The following is a 19,364-nucleotide window of genomic DNA, read 5'->3' on the forward strand; positions in this document are numbered from 1 at the left end:
AGCACACGGGCCTACAAAATTTCCGCCTCCATTGGAAATGCAGCCTCCGCAGCCGGGATTCGAACCCGCGACCTGCGGTCAGCAGCCGAGTACCTTAGCCACTAGACCACCGCGGCGGGGTCTGCTAGTTTTGAGTTGAGCATGTTAGAGTATATAGAAAGATTATTTTTGGGTGTTTCTATCTCTCTCGGCAATAATGTATACGCGTTAAAGAAGTAATTCAATGGAATAGTTTGACCGATTCTAGCGGATGAGTTTATCACGAGACGCTCGCGAGTTTGTTTAGTGGCATGACACGAGCTTGGCAATAAAATGATATGTTATATGCCCGTGACTTTTGATAAAGAACTGCGTGCACTTTTTCCCTTCTCGGTCTTCAGTCGCGCGCACTTTCAGCGCAGAGCAAAATCAGCAGTAATTGCGAGTGTTTTCGCAACTAGACACAGTCAATTGACTCTTCGTGTTCATTGCTCTTAGCGTTCAGCACACTTAAACGTGCGTTGAATATAAACTTGACACATAAACACTCCTCGGCGAGACCACGGTATGCATAGATAAGAGGCGTTTCTTTTTTATTTCTCTTCTCCGTGGAAGACCTGTCGAAGGAAAACGTTCTATTGTTTGGCATCTGCCTGGAGGTAAGTTGGTTAGTGCAGTTGCACCTAGATTACTTCAGGCCTGCTCACAGTGTCGGCTACGGGCTCTGACGTCACTCCGTTTTGGCCAGTGTGTTTCGCTGCGCAGACACGCTTGCTCTCGTCGCTCGACAGACATAGATTGCCAAGCCCGACGAAAGTTTTCGTGGTGTGCTAGTGTTCTTGTTGGCGACGTGAGAAGACAATCTTTTTTGTGTCCGTGACTTGATGATTTGATTTGTGAGGTTTGAACGTCCCAGAACCACGATCTGATTATGAGAGGTGCCGAAGTGGAGAGCTCCGGAAATTTTGACCATCTGGTATTCTTTAACGTGCACCCACATCTGAGCACACGGGCCTACAGTATTTCCACGTCCATCGGAAATGCAGCCGCCACCGCCGGGATTCGATCCCGCGACCTGCGAGTCAGCAGCCGAGTACCTTAGCCACTAGACCACCGTGGCGGGGCTCTCTTCAAATGGTCATTACCTTGATATTGGGATGAAAACCATACTTGTGGCAGCAGCCCACGTTCTTCCAAATAACTACGTGTCTATGAAGACAGGTGTTGGAAAGAGTACAAATAGAACTGCAGGAACTTTGCAGTTATAAGGAACAGTTTCTCTGCATGCTTTAGTGTGTGTGTGTGTGTGTGTGTGTATGCGTGAGTAAATAAATAAATAATGATTAAAATTTGCCGTATTTAATTTGTCAATTTGTTGGTCCATCAAAGTTTGCTTATAGATCGACTACACGTTCGATAGCGTCAATCTTTGGCTTTTTCGTGGAAGGAATGGCTCACAGGTGAGTCTCCAAATGCTTTAAAGCGCAATACATTACTTAAACCAGTGCCTGTTTTGGCCCAAAAGGCATAATAAATCTGTTAAGCGTATAAAACTTGCCGCGAACACTTCCTCTTTTAACGGGAGACGATTGTGGCAATGCATTCGCAGCCTCCCGTACACGCGCTCGCTCGGGCAAAACGAGTGGCGTCACGGTGGCAGTGAGCAGGCCTGATAATCTTCTAGGTGGCACTGGTTAGCGGCCATTAGCAGTGCGCGCTTCTTTACAAGCCAGAAAAGGTTCGCGCGAGAGTAGCCGGGGCCTTTTGACTATTGTGATAGTGTTAGAAAAAAAAAAGAGCATGACGCCATTCTTTCACTAGAATAGACATCGCACGTATGGTATACATAGCATATGCCTGACGCCTTCATTAGGGTCAGGCTAATAAACGGTGCCAGATGGTTAGCGCGTTAACAATGAACGCGTTTACCCCACGCAAGTACTTCCGACTAGCGTCAGCTTGTATTATGCACGAAACACCTGCTATGGCTGGATGGCTTAATGTTAAATATATCAACAATGAAAGGAGAATTAAGAAAACATGCAATGGAGCCTGAAACCTAGCTTCCGTGTTCTTTTTTACCCGTATTGAGATAGAGCAACCGCTGGCTTGTTTGAACTTGACCAGTTCATATTGAATAGCTGACGGTGTATACAGTAGCGCTCAGTATGAGTTGCAACACGCTGTCCGGGCTCCGAATGGCCAATCAACTTCTACACAGAAAAATAAAATTGGTGATTTAAACCATCTGAGTTAGCGGTACTTTCTGGACCAACGTTTGCCGGGGTCGTTGTTCGGGCTAGGGATCATTTTAACCACATCCAGCGTTGCAACTCATATTGAGCGTGACTGTGTAGATGTATTGTAATGATACCATTCAGAAGGAGCACAGCGAGGCAAGTATTGGCACTCGGTGTTCTCTTATATGCGGGGAATTCAGTCCAATGGCTACATACAACTGATGGTTTGTCAGTCTGTGGCCGAGGCAAAACAAAACCAAAAAACAAGGGCGCGCATTGCCGAGCTATGGGAGCAGCGAGGTAGCGACGCAGCACCGGCCGGCGTGTGTGGGCCCCAGGGACCGGTTTGCGGGGCCGGCCGGCCTCAGCGGACGCCCATGTTTGGGAAAGTCGATGGTGGCGCCGCTGAGTGCGCCCGCGGGAAAGGAGGGCATAAAAACGCGACTTGGAGGTGGTGCCGGCTTCAGTTGGGTGACCCTAGTCTACCGACAACACACACACAGCAGGTTGTTCGGCGAGCGCATCACAGACAGGAAACAAAATGCGAGAAATCGTGCACATCCAGGCCGGCCAGTGCGGAAACCAGATTGGTGCCAAGGTGAGGCAATTACTGTGATGTCGGTGTCCAGTATGGAATTTCGCTTCTCCGGACGCGCGGGTGCCGAGCCGACCACCTGTCACAAGAGAGGCACCCATCTCACGCTGCAGCGTAGTTTGTGAGCGCTTCCACTTGCGAGAATCCGTGCACACCAAGTTACCGCGCGGTAGCTTGGTTTTCGCGCATACTCACAGTACCCGCCTCTCGATGTGATCGGAAACGCGCGTCTTGCGGCCACTCCCCCCTGTGACGTCACCGCGCAGTACAACGCTCCGGCGCTTATTGGAGCGCGATTTTCGTCTTTCCGTCTCATTGAGTGATAATTTACGGCGTAACTGTAGACAAACACAGATATAAGGGACTAAAAATTTCGAAATGTGTTGGGGACGGAAAGCGTGGACGTATAGAGGGTGAATCTGAGGCATAGCCATCTGTCGATATTATTGTTGCGTACGTCCCGTAAAGCATCGTTTTCCTTCTTTTTTCTCCTGAAAGGTATTTAAGGCTAGAAAAGTTCGAAATTGGTTTGTTTCCCATGAAAAAACGCGGAAAGAATGCACTCCTCCGGCCACCTATCCGATATCAACTATGGTTCTACGAAGTGCCGGTGCTGGTGGCAAAAGCGGTCATGGATCAGTCAAAGCAAATTTCTATGTGCACTTCATGAAAGATGTTCGTGGCACAAAAATTGAATTTCTTGTTGTTGTTGTATTGTTTGTGTTCGTTGAAACGGCATCTCACGGCCACAATGGCATATGCCAGGACGTGCAATGGACATCAATTGGAGTTTCGTGCAGCAGCGGTCGAATAGCTCTTATGGTGAAATGCATAGGCATTAGCGTCAAATGAGCTGCGCGAAATGTAGTTTGTTATTTTACTCTAAAGCAATGCTACAATCCTCCTGTGACTGCCAGAGGGCAGGGGAACATAATTCACCGGTTACACGTCTGTTCATAGTAAATGCCACAAAAAAAGAAAAAAACAAGGGAAAGCAAACGAAAACAATAACAGAGGGCGTGAAATGTTTCGGAAGGTGCAACACAAGCCTTCGGTCTGTGAGGAGAAAGTGCCTTTTCGATTCATAGCAGCCGAGCGTGGCGGCACCTTTGGCAGCTTCCCACGAATGCGGGCCACCCGCGGTTGTTCCGCGCTTGTTACGGCGACCGTAGCGGAATCGTCGAGGCCGAATGGCTCACAAGCTACAACGCCAGCGTCCCCAACTGTTTGGTTTCACTTCCCCGGAAAAGAATGGTGGCTCCGCCGTCGGCAAACAAAAGACGGCGCCACGCTCCGCCGGTGACCTTCTACCAGCCAGGCGGTCGCAGAGAACCACTGCCCACGCACCGGGATAACCCGTTGTTTGCAGCTCTGGCGCTCGCGTTTTCCACTCGCTGACTCCAGCGTGGGCCTAGCTTCGCGTTATATTGTGTTACGTCAATGCACTGGGTCGTTATGTGACCTATACACTGAACTTGAAGAGACGGGCAAACAGTGGGAAAGTGCAGCATTCGTACATTTAACTGGGACGAAGAATAGGTACTGGGTCCGACATAGCAAAGCGCAAAACAAGCAGTTTGTTGACTGAGGTTGCTACTTGGTTTATTAAATAGTTATAATAGCTTCTTTATGGTCGCAACAAAGAAAAAAATGAGAGCTCAGTGCGTGAGTTATACAAGGCCCCGTACTAAAATGTGCAAGGTGGGAACACTAAACAGCGTAAAAAAAGAGAGAAACATGATAATGGTGATATAGTGCTTTATTAAGTATGAATTCAGCGATGAAAAACCGCCATGGGTTATTCCATGGAGCAGGGATGTAGCCAGAAATTTATTTCGGCTAGGTGGTCAGTGCAGCCTCCTTTATGCGTGCTCGTGCGGGTTCGTATGTGTGCTTATATGCGGTATGTTAAAAAGTGAGGTTATGGAAGTGAAAATGAACCCCTTCCCCTCCCAACTCCCGCCCATCTGTCTGCGCCCGTGGTGAAGAACAAAACATTCGCCGTAAGGGTCGTAAAATCGAGAATGGATGAATAAAATTGTGAAAAGGGTGTATGCGATGAACATTATCGACATGGTGTAACCTGATTAAAAAAAAACAACTTTGGGAGTAAGAACGGTTCTATGGATATATGAAGGAGTGGCCCACTCGGGTAAGAGGGACACACCCTGCAGCTGTAATGGGAGGCCATGCTGAGAGGCATGCGAGGAGTGACAATGGAAGCCTTGCTGAAGCCGCATGGGAGACGCATCCGCCTACGGCCGTCCCTGCACCCACGTACAAGGAGCGAGCGAAGGGAAATCCGCCCTGCGTGGCGCGTAGGCGCAAGAGAAGCCAAATAACATGTATAAAGTCCTCGTGCGCCACGTGGGGGCCGCCTGCTGACCGGATCATCAAATGTGTCAGGGAGAATGATTTAGGTCACTGTTTGTTACGGTGCTTGCCACATCAGATAATTTTTTGGAGGTCAGACTACCGCACACTGGGATTGAATCATGATCCTTTACTTAGTAAACTGAAGGAGAGCCTGTCATTTATTCTGACATGATAATCAAGCAGATGTAAAGTAATTTACTATACGAAATGCGTACAAAATTCTAGCAATGAGCATTGTTTTACGCGCAGAGCTTATTTCGGGATGTGCCATCACAAAGTGAACATCTTATATAGTCAACTTGACCAGTGGTTTGTATATCAGTGGTCAAGTTGACGTATAATTAGAAGGTCTGGACCCTAATAGAAGTCGTACCCTATAGTGGCACTCGATCACGTGCCTCGTTTACCAGATATCCCGATACGAAATTCAATGATCATGGTTACCCTGCATACAAAAAGCGTAGGCTAAGAAGGTGGCAGCTAGCTCACCGTGTTCTTGCTGTTTGGTACTAACATAAAAGGAAAGAAACCCTGGATTGCCTTCGTCTCTTGTGAACAATGACACTTAGCTTGATAAGCGGACTTACTCCTCTGTAGGCAGCTTCAATCCAGTAATAGATGCATGCCAGCCTGAAAGGAGTGGCGTTTCATTATGTGATTCCCCCGGGACGCGGCAGACCTGTAACGGCTAGTAACGGCTGTCTGCTCACGTGCGGCCTGTCTGGACTCGGGGTAGCTGACCGGTGTCCGCTGGCCACTCACGCCGAGTATCAGTCACACAGCGTTGCTGCATTTCGTTGCCTAGGCAGCGCAAACACGTTGGCCGTTTGCAATACACGTGTCACTGTTTTTAGACGATTTTCCTCTCGTCCATTTCATTGTATGGGACGTGGTCCCAATTGGATAACTGAAAGCTTGGCTTTCGGCTGGTGGTCTATAGGATAAAGTCGAGGAGGTGTAGGAGTAAGGCATGTTGTGTGGCTAGTTGGTTTATCAATTTTGAAGACATCTGAAAAAGCGCGAAGACGACGACACGTTAGAAGCATAGGACGTGTACACACGCGAAGTTCAGTTGGGTAATTTTAGGCGGAACAGTTTATACCGTAAGCACTAGTGTCTCAGCATGTCATACTGCAAGCGCCGCAAGACATATTGCTCCGTTCACAAAAGCATGCTTATATTGTTATTTTCAAACTCCAAGTAGATAAGCCGGTTTCATTGTTTCAGTAAACGAGTGGGTTGTGGGGAGAAAGGTGTAGGGACTGTGTGTGTTAACGGTGGGAGGTGGTACTGAGGATAGTGGAGGCCCATCAGCATAGCCGTCGGCAATATTTTTTTTTGTGGGTGCAAACCAGTGTTGCATCATGGCTGGGGCAGGGGGACAGCGTGCACTGGCACGGCCGCTGGATGAGAAGGCACACGGGCACCATGTGCTTTTTATCCAGCGGCCATGCCAGGGCATAAGCTTGGGTGAGGGCAAATGCTGGTGAGGCTTGAGGGGGCATGTGCCCCTTTTGCACACGTCCTGCCAACGGCCATGACCATGGGCATAGTAATTGTACCCCTCCATGGTGATCTAGTGGTTATGACACTCGACTGCTGACCAGCAGGTGAAAATGTTTGAGCGAAGAATCCCTGGTCATCGAAATTTCGGTAGTCCTTTACTACGGCGTCTCTTAAAACCCGCCATTTATTATTATTATTATTATTATTATTATTATTATTATTATTATTATCAAGGAGGGACGAAGAACGTTATATTATGCACCCCGCGACATATTTCTAGAAATAAGTCGTGATTGAAATAATTTTGCGGCCTCCTTAATATGAGGGTAACCCATCGTTGGCGCAGCAGTACAAGCTCTCTTGCGTGCATACTTCTCGAAGGGCTGGTTGCGAATATCTTGCGACAAAAGGGAAGGACACCCCCACTCTCTCTACTGTCGCTTCCCGCCTGTTATGACGTATTGTAAAAAAAAAATCACCTCTAATCCTGAAGCTGCACCTGGCGAGCCGCCGTGAATGTTTCGGTGCTTCGGCGTTTTCTTTTTTCAATGTTTGTTCCAAGTGGTCTGTCACATGTCGCTATTTGGTTTGTTTCTTTCGCGGCGTACACCCTGATCGATCAAATAAAAAATTAGCACGGGAATATTCCAATTGCCACAGTTTATGTAAAATTTGTTGCTAAACGATGGAAGTTAATTCCCAACTATTTCAGTCCGCGACATGCTTCCGCTAACTATAGTGCGTGCTCGAGAATCGGCGACAGCCAGGTCTGCTGCAATTTTTACGCGAGGATAGCTGTTGGCGCCATAATGTTCCCGCGTATCGCTCCATCGTCCGCTCCGAGTCCAGGCACACGCCGCCCCACTCGAGTGCGCGGCTTCTCTGCCGCGAGACATGCACGTAAGCTGCATTGTGCATCTCATCTGTATCTTTCCGCAGTTCTGGGAGGTGATCTCGGACGAGCACGGCATCGACCCCACTGGGAGCTACCATGGAGACTCCGACCTGCAGCTCGAGAGGATCAATGTGTACTACAACGAGGCCAGCGGTCAGTGACCAGTCAGCTCGCCACGCCTCGTGGCTCTCCCCGGCCGCCCGAAGCGCGCGCCACGCGAGTAGTGCGCCCCGAGCTGCGCCTGCAACAGGGCTCACGTGCCGTGTCGGTGAAGCGCCTGTTCAGGGTGACGTGATCGCGCGCATGACCGCGCACAATGGAGGGGGCACATTTTAGCTTCTGTTGCATCTGCTGTGTGAGAGAGTCGCGTGTCACGTGCGAGCACGTAGAATGGATAAACAGAAAGCGACGGAAATGGAGATCGACTCGGACAGGACGTGTACTGCGTGGAACGGACAATCGGTGGTCGCGTTATTTACTGCTAGAATAAACGTAACCCGTAAGGATCGAAATCTGAGGACGAATTGGCTGATGCAGTGGCGAGGGATGCAGCGTTAGCGTGGATACTGAGCACCCACGGAAAAGAGAAATATTCATGGCGACCCATCCTCGAAAGAATAAGTAAATGGCCCAAGAAGCCAGAAAAGGAAAAACACTACTCATAGATTTGGCGTGGATGTGTCACGTAGTGCACATTCAAGCACGCCGGAGTTTCTGACTTCTAATGCGACTGCAGGTGGTTGTCAGGCTGCGGCAGCAGCATATCAATGGCATTGGAGACGTGAATGATCATTAGCTACAGTGAACTCCCAGTGTCTCGTGCAGCTGAATCTTTCTTTCTTTCTTTCTTTCTTTCTTTCTTTCTTTCTTTCTTTCTTTCTTTCTTTCTTTCTTTCTTTCTTTCTTTCTTTCTTTCTTTCTTTCTTTCTTTCTTTCTTTCTTTCTTTCTTTCTTTCTTTCTTTCTTTCTTCTGACTCGCAGGTCACGGGATCGAATCCCGGCTGCGGGGGCAGCATTTTCGATGGAGGCGAAAATGCTGTAGGCCCGTGTGCTCAGATTTGGGCGCACGTTAAGGAACTCCCGGTGGCCGAAATTTCCGGCGCCCTTCACTACTGCGTCTCTCATAATCAGCGCACGCATTAAACACGGAATAATCTTCGGCAACTCATGCGCTATCTACATCACACGCAGATAGGTCATTGAATAATAGTATACTCTATCTCATGAGCATACTTATCTGCCAAATAATTTCTGTCAACTTGGTAAATCGGGAAGACTTGGCCAAAATCGTTTCGAGAAGTCAATTTTTCCTTGCCCTTTCTATAATCCGCATGCAACTCGATCTAGAAGACCATTCAGTCATACCAGTAAATCACATCGAACAAGTTATACTATACGTGCTAGGGACCCGCCCTTCTTTTGTTTTACGTACTTCGGAGTGGCGCGCGTGTGTAGGTCTATTATATATCGTACTGCATGTCATATTAGACCCCGCGTCGCGTCCATGTATCGGCGAGCTCATGTTTACATGATACGTCGACCATGGTAACTCGATAATATTCGTCGACTTAAAGACAAGCTGCGCTTCGTAAAATCACAAATGTGCGGTGTCGCTATCGCAAGTTCCATTATAATGTCCTTACATAAATAAATAAATTAGTGAAGAAAAAAAGGCAGTAAACATACCAAGGGCACGTTTTTTTTTGTAAGATAGAGTTAATATTTCTACGTAAGGGGGGGGGGAGGGGTTCGTTGAATGATCCTCCAAGGTGCCAAAAGAAGAATAATCTGTGTTTCATCACATTCGTCAGCTATTTTTTCTTGCACGTGTTGTTCCACGCAATGACCCTTCCTTTACACGAATGAAGCATGTGATATCATTTTGTAGTTCATTGAACTTGGAAACACTCTCCCTTATTGATTGATTGATTCGTGGGGTTTAACGTCCCAAAACCATCATATGATTATGAGAGACGCCGTAGTGGAGGGCTCCGGAAATTTTGACCTCCTGTGGTTTTTTAACGTGCACCCAAATCTGATCTCACGGGCCCACAAAATTTCTGCCTCCATCGGAAATGCAGCCGCCGCTGTCGGGATTTGATCCCGCGACGTGCGGGTCAGTAGCCGAGTACCTTAGCCACTAGACCACCACGGCGGGGCACTCTCCCTTATCCCCTTTTATTCTGCGTCTAAAGAGGAACGCGGGAAGTTGGTTAAACAAAACTTTAACTCCATAATATGTACGCCACAAATAATGTAACGTGCTGCTAGACAAAAAACTCACCTTCTTCACCTTAATGACCTTGCCTCTTCATAGCCTCTCACTTTAGCTGCCGCCTTGTATGAAGTGCGTTCGGTATTAAATAGCAATTCCTTTGTCAGTAGCTCGTGTGTTATTAGCTATGCAGTGCTCTTTCGAATACGCCCCTGTGACCGCTAAAAAGAGGCTCGGAAGTCGAATATCGGAAGAAGTGCGGCATACATCTTTAGTGATTCACTCACTCTTTATTTTTTGTGTTAGTCTTTAATTCTGTGCAGATTGTGGAATGGTGGCGAGAATAGGTGCTCAGACTCAGGGCGTGCTCGAGCGTGAAAAAGACAGTACGGTATTGTCACCCGAAAGCGTAACCACGATGCGTGTAGACATAATTGATATGCACCGTTGTTTTTCCCAATTTCCGAAATCGGCTCAACTCCGAACACCATTAATCCAGCCTTTCCGTGAGAGACTGTGCCGTGCGGTCCTTTCGCATGCGGTGAACGCACGGCTAAAGACCCGAGAAAACAAATACGGTTAGAAAGGCACGTGCTCTCTCGAAACGACATATCTTCTCCTTTCTTCGCAAAGTGCGCGCGACACGAAGGCTCCATCCCACTCTGTGCCGAATCAGCTCAACAGTAAAAAACAACTGGCCGAGCCAGCCGAGTCAGTCGGGCCGCGGGTGTAACGACCGGGCTTAACGACGTGCGCATCCTGTTCCGCACTGGCCGCCCTCTTTTGTGTTCGCCGCCGTGAGTCCGAGTGGGCCAAGTTCACGCAGTCTCGTTCGTCCATTACGCTAGCCTCAGCCGTCAAACCAGCACTACACTGTACCAGCACCGAAAAAATTTCCGAGTTCACGGGCCGGTATTTTCGCTCTTCTCCATTCTTTTCTTTTTTTATTACACCCGTCCCAAAGAAGATCGGGTTCATTTTCGCTCTTTATTTTGCGGCTTTGAATTTAAGTTTTACGAGACAGTAAGGAAGGAGGAGGGAGTCTGAGAACGTGCGCGTCACTTCCGAGCTTGGTCGTCCGTGAACTCTCGGTCTCTCAGGAAGGGATGTGGGTGCCGATGGACTTGTTCACAGACACGACGCTCTCAGCCTGTCGACCACGCATTCATTAGAGCTCTCTCGTGAACCATCAGCTGTCTCACCAATCGTGTCTTCCGCAGCGGAGTGTTACGTGGAGGGTCACGCTATAGGTGCCCCATTCTCACGCACGGATCATTAGCGCCTGCACTTCCAAGTACAGCATCGCACTGGCGTTCTTTTGGTTAAATATATGCAAGAGAGTTTCATCACAGTGTGCCGTTCAGATTGACTAGCGGTGGAATCATTTAATGCATGATTACGTTTGAACCCGCTACCACGTGTTTATAACATGCACCAGAAAGCCTCATTTACCCACGTATCGCTACACCCAGGGATCCATTCGCCGTCAGGTCAAACGTTCTATGATGGTACGGTTGTAGAGTAGAAGTGGGAGCGTGCGACAGTGAGATAGCGGTAGAGCTTATGCATGATAATTGTAACCTGATCCTATACACCAGAGACAGCGATGGGGGCTAGAAACTAACTACAACAGCCGTTAGAAAGTTGTGAGTGCAACTTCTTCCTCTCACTCCTGAGTCGTGCACAGAGGACGTGTTTCGTGCTGTTCCGAGATGGACTCACGTGTGGCACACACATGGTACAGAAAAAAAAAGACACACTTTGTTCATTTTCAACTTTATTTCGCCTTAAGCTTTAAGCATTATGAAGAGAGAAAATTTTTTTCTAGTATACTACAGTCTGAGTCAAGAGTTCTCACCTGCTACTCAGCATTGGGAAAGGTGTGTAAGGACAGCTAAACAAATAATGTGCTACTGTGAAGGTGATGATTAATTTACCTAAAATATTCAACACTTAAAGTACTCAAATCCAGAGCATTCTCGTGCAATAATTTGATAAAAATGTAGACACTGCTAATAGAAGTCATGAATGTGTGTGCCAATACAGTATGGACGCTTAATTGTAGATGTTTGAATGCTCATTAGCGTGCAGTTCTGTGCGAAATAGACCATTCGGCTGCTTTAGTAGTATTCATGCCCATAATACACCTTCCCGATTCGTACTTTAACGCACGTTACTGCTGACCCCATTATGCGGTTTGTCACACTAATCTTGATTTGCTTCGTGCCATGTACGAAAAGAGGCAACACATCTGTGCGCTGTCGGCTGTCCTTCCACGGAGGAGGGAGTGGGCGCGTGCGTAGACCGCGAGCGGAGGCGTCCGACCTAGTAGCGGGCCGGGCCGTCGTCGCCATAAAAGGACGCCGACCGGGCCCTGTCCTCGCTCGTTCGCTACAGGTGACGTGCCCTGGCCCCGCTTCTTTCCGATGTGGGCCGATCCGGTCACTTCTCTGCGCGGGCCAGGGGCCTAAAGAGGAAACAGGTTTGCCACGCGCTGTCCGGCGCGCCTTCCAACGTGCAACCACCGCAGTAGCCACGCACACCTTGACTGCGCGCACACGGTCGAAGAGGAGGCGCGTTTTGGAACGCGCGTGATGCACCTGCTGTTGGCGCTGCTGCGCCGGCCAGCGCGGCCGCTGGACGCCTCGGCCCGTGGAAGTGTGCCACTGGGTCAAAAGGCGGAACCGAGCGGGTTGGCTCTCGTTGTTTACAGCTATGCGGCTCATAACTACACTTGGCATGGCACGTGGTGCCATCTCACGCGTGAGGTTCAAGTTGTCACTGCAAGAGCGTATACGGGTTCTAAGGAAAAACCCCGATGCCTTCATTCACAGAGAAATAACCGAGAAAAAAAACAATAACACAGAAAGACGTTGACGTACATCCCTCACCACCAAGGCAAACAGTTGCGACAATTTGAATCGACATAGAACAAGATGAACCGAAGGAAAGTCTAATGAGTGGAGACGCGTGCATATATCTCGAGAATAGCTCATCAGTCCATAGTTTGAAAACAGCAATTTTCGAAGCACTCAGTTTGTAGTTTTGTCCCGTACTACATGTATATGTGTCACCATAATTACGGAATGGCTATCAGAACAACGTTCGTGACGTTTCATAGGTGCTGGTAATCTCTAGTATTGCTCGAGCATTGCGGGCTTACGGAAGTTTTGTTCGCGGTGATGTGGCCAGTGCCTTGCAAAGCAAAAGACATACACACAAAGCTGCAGGTACAGTGTAAACGAAGGAAAATAATGAGATTTTTAGAGAAACGGTTCCAGTTTCACGAATGTGGTTAGGTAACTTAATCAAAGGCAAGATTAGGAACTCCTATTACCGTCCATTGACCTATCCCCCGCTATCTCTTACGAGAGTATAAGCAATTTTTTTCTTCTTGTCGAAGCCGCATCATCACTTTCATTTACTAGAACTTCAAAGAATATGACGTATTTTTAACATTAATTGTCATAATTATTAATGTGTTAACTCTCGCATGCTATCTAGTTCACCATGTCCATCTAGTTTTCTAAAAACGATTGATAACGGCAGGATAACTGCTGTATAGCTGAGCTATGAAGCTGCAGCACTTGATGTAGATCGTCGATTTTATCCCTCAAGTGGCATTGTCGCGTTGGGATCTTGGTAGTCTTTCTGCGATGCTTCATTACTCCTTGAACCCGCCGTGGTAGCTTAAGGCTGGATTGATCACCGTCCACGACGGCCGCATTTCGAATGGGAATAAAAAAAAGGCAGAAAAAACACCTGTTTACCAAGATTAAGGTGCACATTAAAGAATACGAGGTGGTCAAAATTGATTCTGCGTCCCCGGCTTTGGTGTAACTCTTAATTACGTTGTGGTTTTGACAAGTAAAATCACAGTTTCTTACTTTTCGGAAAACGAATCAACTTACACCGCTATCCGCTGAGGTTATTTTCGGTAAGAAAAAACCTAACTGTGTCAATTCTGTATTCAGGCCTCGTAACTATTCATTCTTAGTTTATCAAGCTTTATAATTTATTAACCCTTGGACCATAAACAGGGCATTACATAAACGGGGTGGAGGTTACAGAGCACGAACTATTTCCGTATGCTCCCGAACAGAGGCCGTCGAGAGCACACTTTCATAGCGCCCTGCGTGTGATCCTCTATTATGGCGGGGGGGGGGGGGCAAATTTCCCCACAGCTCTGCTCTCCCCCGCACAAACCATTTGTTGCGTCCGAGAGAAAATGAGCTCTTCAACGGATGGGCACAAATGAAAATGAAGTGGTACTTCTCACGAGTCCTGCCATTCGAAGTTTTTTTAGTACATCAAGTGTGCTCATTAAAAAACAAACAAACGCATGTGTTGCCATAAACCTGCGCCATATAAGCGAAATGAATGGACCGAAGCGAAATTGTTGCAACCCTTTAGGTGATTGGAAGCCGCCCTGCGCGCGCCTATATGTTCAGACCCAAAGCGGCGAACATTTCTATAACGTTAGACTTGAACCACTGAATATTAAAGAGACCTACTTGCGTTCTCGCGATCCACTTAGTCGAGTACACGACTTCCAACGCATGCATTTTCTTTTTTTAACAAACATGGTCAGCTATAGCATAATTTCGATGGCGCATGTTTTATGTTCATGTATATCATACATAAAGTACCACTGAGGTTCTAAGATCATGCAAAAATATATGGTTTGCGGCTGTATACTGTGCGGGCCTTTATTGTGAAACGTTTTTGTTTTTTTAAATTTCCAGGTGGCAAGTATGTGCCTCGCGCTATCCTCCTGGACTTGGAGCCAGGGACCATGGACTCCGTCAGATCAGGACCCTTCGGACAGCTGTTCAGGCCCGATAACTTTATATTTGGTATGTGATGCATTTAAATATGTGGACATATGTCATTAGTTGTGCGTACTGTCGGCAAACCATGCCAAGGAAGGGATGTTAACCACTCTAGCAAGGCCGGTATGCTACCTTATAGTACTGTGGATAGGGATAACAAGAAGGCTTAGGAGGTATACTTATATGCGCCTTTGCTTGGTAGTATTTGAGTGTAAGCGCGTACAAGTCACCGGCTGCACCCGCGTCACAGTTTTATTTTTTGGTCACAGAAGTGACCAGGAAACCACGAGAGAAGCAGCGACAAACTTTTTAGACTCTTCTGGCGGGCCGATGGAGAGCGCAAACTGCCTGTTAGAGCTACATGTCAGAAGTACCATGTACTCCTCTTTCACTACTTTCTACTTGTACAAGTGCGTAAGTACAAAACAAGCAAGCTGACTGACATGGTTTCTGCATTCCTGTGCAGAAATATTCACTGTTTCCCAGCTAGCACACGTTTGATCAGTGGTGCTTTTCTGGACCCACAGTGAACTCAGCTCTGTCGAAATTTCTCGTATTGCATATAATAACATTATCCGGCAGCACTGAATTTAATTGAATCGCTATTTGTGCACAGTGTATGGTTCTTGGAACTTCTGGTTAGTAAGTACTTGTAAGATATCGGAAACCTTTTGAAAAATGTTAGCAAAAACCTATTTTTCACTGCGGCATGATATAACCAGCTGAAATCATATGGCATGAGGACACTTGACACAGGTGTGCCTGTCGGATAACTACTTGGAGATCAGCTCGACATTGACACTCCTTCTCTGCCGACTCAGTGAATTGACTGGAGCGTCCGACGCCATACGTGCAGGTCAGAGCGGCGCGGGCAACAATTGGGCCAAGGGCCACTACACCGAGGGCGCCGAGCTGGTCGATTCCGTCCTGGACGTGGTGCGCAAAGAGGCCGAGAGCTGCGACTGCCTCCAGGGATTTCAGCTGGCACACTCCCTGGGTGGCGGCACGGGCTCCGGCATGGGCACGCTGCTGATCTCCAAGATCCGGGAGGAGTATCCGGACCGCATCATGAACACATTCAGCGTCATGCCTTCCCCAAAGGTTCGTAGCATTGTGTGAGCATCCACACTACATACATGGTGCCTGTCATCAGGCATCCTGCACTACACCGCTTTTAAGTGAAAATTCGAGTTGCAAACATTAAGCAGGTGCGAATCACATCTTCAAAGCGTCCATAGAAACTTTACTAACAGTTTATCATGCGCACGTCAAGCACCTTTCTGCAGAAATTAAGGAGCGATTCCACTATGTCAAGGTGGATGACCAGCGAAACTGTTTAGCACACGGTACAGATGTGATACAGAAGCATAGCTGACCACACATTCTGTAGGTAAATGCGAAATGTTCATCCAAATGGTCCCTCTTGAAATCAGCGTATGCTCCTTTAAAGTTGTTCATTCGGGCAGCATGATACCTGTGTCTGTTTGTCACATTCTGCTTTCGTGACAGGCGTCGTCTTATTTTCTGGCTTGCCGCAAGCTCTTAGTATTTCGGGAACGTTCTTAATTTGCGTTTGGTGCCCGTGCGTTCCCTTCTTCCTTTTTAGTGGAGAGTGGTGTAGCTTACCCATAATGGTGATAACTGCCTGGCTGCATATTCAAAATACACAAGCTGCTTAGCGTAGCGAGTAATTCTTTTCGAGTGTGTTGGCAGGCGGCTATCGCACGCGTCGTATGTAGGGTTGCGTCCTGTCCTGTCGAAGTGACCGCGCGCCAGTTTGCATTGGATCACATGCTTTTGCTTCCGTGGTAACAATTAAGCACGTCACTATCATCCCGTAAATGCGGCGCACTAAAACATGAAGGTGGGGACGGGAGATGGTTTGCACTTGTATACCTCAACAACGGATACATGCCCCAGGATAAAGGGTGATAACAAACAAGCAAGTGCGCACATACGATAAATCTTTAACAAGAAGAGGATGCATGAAATGCATAACATGGATATGATGATACTTCTATCAATTGTTTTACATGTATTGCTGCTAGAGACAATCACACCTTGCATGTCCCGCAGGTCTCCGACACCGTCGTCGAGCCGTACAATGCCACCCTGTCGGTGCATCAGCTGGTGGAGAACACCGACGAGACCTACTGCATCGACAACGAGGCACTGTACGACATATGCTTCCGAACGCTCAAGCTCACCACTCCTACATACGGAGATCTCAACCATCTGGTTTCAGTCACAATGTCCGGAGTTACCACGTGTCTCAGGTAATGAAATTGCTTGTCTTTCACAGGTCTCCTAGTCCAAACAATGCAGTCACGCCAGTGTTAGATGAGACAACCGAGCGCATTCAGATAGTAATGAAAGTTAACAAACCGTGTCATCGTGGGAAATAAGTTTATAATAAAAGGCATAAAGGCCAAAAAAGCATAATTTTGATATATTGTAAGATACAAACCTAGGCAAAGTGTGCCGTTATAATAAATCACAGCATATGCACGGAGTGCATGATGATTAGTGGGGCGAAACGTCTGTCAGTCCATCCACGCTTACGTCCATCCGTTCGTTGTTGCTTTCGTACGTCTGTGCGTTCGTTTGTGCAACCATCCGTGCGCCCATCCGTCCGTCCTTGCATGCGTCAATTCGTCCATCAGTCCGTCCCTGCGTTCGTCTGTCCGTCGGAGGATCCGTCCATCCTTCCGTGCGTCCGTCCATCTGTGCGTCCATCCGTGCATCTGTTCGTGCATACATCCGTGCGTCCGCCCGTCCGCGCGTCTGTCCATCCGTCCGTTCATCTAGGGAACACTCAAAGTACCACCATCTCGCATATTTTCATCATATATTCATCATATAGAAGTACCACCATCCAGCGGGCATTTGAAGGACTAAACAAGAGGTGGTACCGCCGAACTAGAGCCACGGCTGCGCCTCGTGTCTATAGTTCCCACCTTTCACCGCCGCTAGTTCATGGCTCTGCGGCTCATCCCCCCACTAAGCCTTTTAAAATCAAGGAGGTTACGCCCAGTGAGTTTAATGTAGGTAACCTTTTCTGGTCAGATAGTGCACAAAGTGCGTCCTTCTGTTTCTAGCTTTTTTAGTAAGCATCAAATTCAAGGGAACCTTTATTGAAGATTGAGTCACCGATACTCGTCTCTGTAGGTTATTTCATCAGAAACAACTATCTTGTTATTTATGATTTACGTGCGTGGGTTTCCTCCACAATTTGAAAGAGTGCGCGCGTGCCGCTCCTCGTCCGGCCGTGGAGGTGGCTACCTGCTACTACGACTAAGACGACGACTACTATACTACATTCATCGCGGATGCATGACCCACGACTTAAGGAACTTCGCTCCTAAAATGCGAACCGATGATTACACGTCGAGCCAAGAATTACCAATGCCATAGGGCCACTGGTGCCACTCTTGCCATAAGCTTTCATGCCGCAATTGTTCGGTCTTACAATTCTTTCAATTTTTCGTTTTATCTGAATTTCGCGACGTGACACGCACGCAGGCTTTTCAGTCACGTGTCAAAACAATTGCAGGTTTCCCGGCCAGCTGAACGCTGATCTGCGCAAACTAGCTGTCAACATGGTGCCCTTCCCACGTCTCCACTTCTTCATGCCTGGCTTCGCACCACTGACGTCGCGAGGCAGCCAGCAGTACAGAGCGCTGACTGTGCCAGAACTCACGCAGCAGATGTTCGATGCCAAGAACATGATGGCTGCTTGCGACCCGCGCCATGGCCGCTACCTCACAGTTGCCACCATTTTCCGTGGTCGCATGAGCATGAAGGAGGTCGACGAGCAGATGCTCAATGTGCAGAACAAGAACTCGAGCTACTTCGTCGAGTGGATCCCGAACAACGTCAAGACTGCCGTCTGTGACATTCCACCCCGAGGCCTCAAGATGTCTGCAACATTCATCGGTAACAGTACTGCCATCCAAGAGCTCTTCAAGCGTATCTCCGAGCAATTCACTGGTAAGTCTTCCTTTCCGTTTAAGTAAAACCCCTCGTCACCCATACTGTAGGGCGAATTTTCATGGCTTGGATTATTTATATAACTTATGCGCGCAAGCATCTACATCCGTACTGCATGACAACTGCTGGTATCCTTCACTACTGTTGTTGATTGACGCCCATAAAGCAGCAGTTACATGTACAGGCCTTTGGATTCACTTCAGCACATATCTAGCGCATTGGTGATCTTCTCGCTCTGCATGTAATGCTTCTGACATTTTTTTTTCCAATACAGCCATGTTCCGGCGCAAGGCTTTCCTTCACTGGTACACTGGGGAAGGCATGGACGAGATGGAGTTCACAGAGGCAGAATCGAACATGAACGACCTTGTGTCCGAGTACCAGCAGTACCAAGAGGCCACGGCCGACGACGAGGGAGAGTTCGACGACGAAGACGCCCTTGCCGACACCGCTTAAATGACTGTCACCGTTGGATTGTAGAATTGGAGATGCCCGAAAAAATAAATGATGTAGGCAATAAGTCAGCCATCAGTCATTCGTTATTTTATATTGCCATTAACGTGCCTGGCGTTGCGAAATACGGTGCATCGTTTGCAGTGCTGGCTTCAAACGACAGTCACAAATCTTCGCAAGTTGATAAACTGAGCATCATGGGCAGTGATCGTTTCTATAGCGGGATCCATGATTGATGCTATTAGACAAAGTGACTTTTGGGGGTTTCTCTTTTAGAAAATGT

At 47.9% G+C, this 19,364-nt stretch overlaps 1 protein-coding gene across 1 annotated transcript; it reads left to right on the plus strand.

Moving 5' to 3' along the window:
* Positions 1 to 2,659: 2,659 nt before the first annotated feature.
* LOC119176499 (tubulin beta-4B chain) lies at positions 2,660 to 19,148 on the plus strand. Its single transcript, XM_037427813.2, has 7 exons — positions 2,660 to 2,817; positions 7,636 to 7,744; positions 14,552 to 14,662; positions 15,495 to 15,739; positions 16,715 to 16,914; positions 18,192 to 18,628; positions 18,903 to 19,148. Exons 1-7 carry the CDS (start codon positions 2,761 to 2,763, stop codon positions 19,082 to 19,084), a joined length of 1,341 nt encoding a protein of 446 aa, XP_037283710.1. The 5' UTR covers positions 2,660 to 2,760; the 3' UTR covers positions 19,085 to 19,148.
* The last annotated feature ends 216 nt before the right edge of the window (positions 19,149 to 19,364 follow it).

This window comes from Rhipicephalus microplus, chromosome X (genome assembly GCF_043290135.1).
Source record: "Rhipicephalus microplus isolate Deutch F79 chromosome X, USDA_Rmic, whole genome shotgun sequence".
Classification (NCBI taxonomy): Eukaryota; Metazoa; Arthropoda; class Arachnida; order Ixodida; family Ixodidae; genus Rhipicephalus; species Rhipicephalus microplus.

Bases quoted from the DNA above. Each gene is read 5' to 3' on its own strand.
- LOC119176499 (XM_037427813.2), top strand. From the start codon at position 2,761: ATGCGAGAAATCGTGCACATCCAGGCCGGCCAGTGCGGAAACCAGATT. The intron at 2,818-7,635 runs GTGAGGCAATTA...ATCTTTCCGCAG, and splicing joins GAAACCAGATTGGTGCCAAG to TTCTGGGAGGTGATCTCGGA. The intron at 14,663-15,494 runs GTATGTGATGCA...CCATACGTGCAG, and splicing joins GCCCGATAACTTTATATTTG to GTCAGAGCGGCGCGGGCAAC.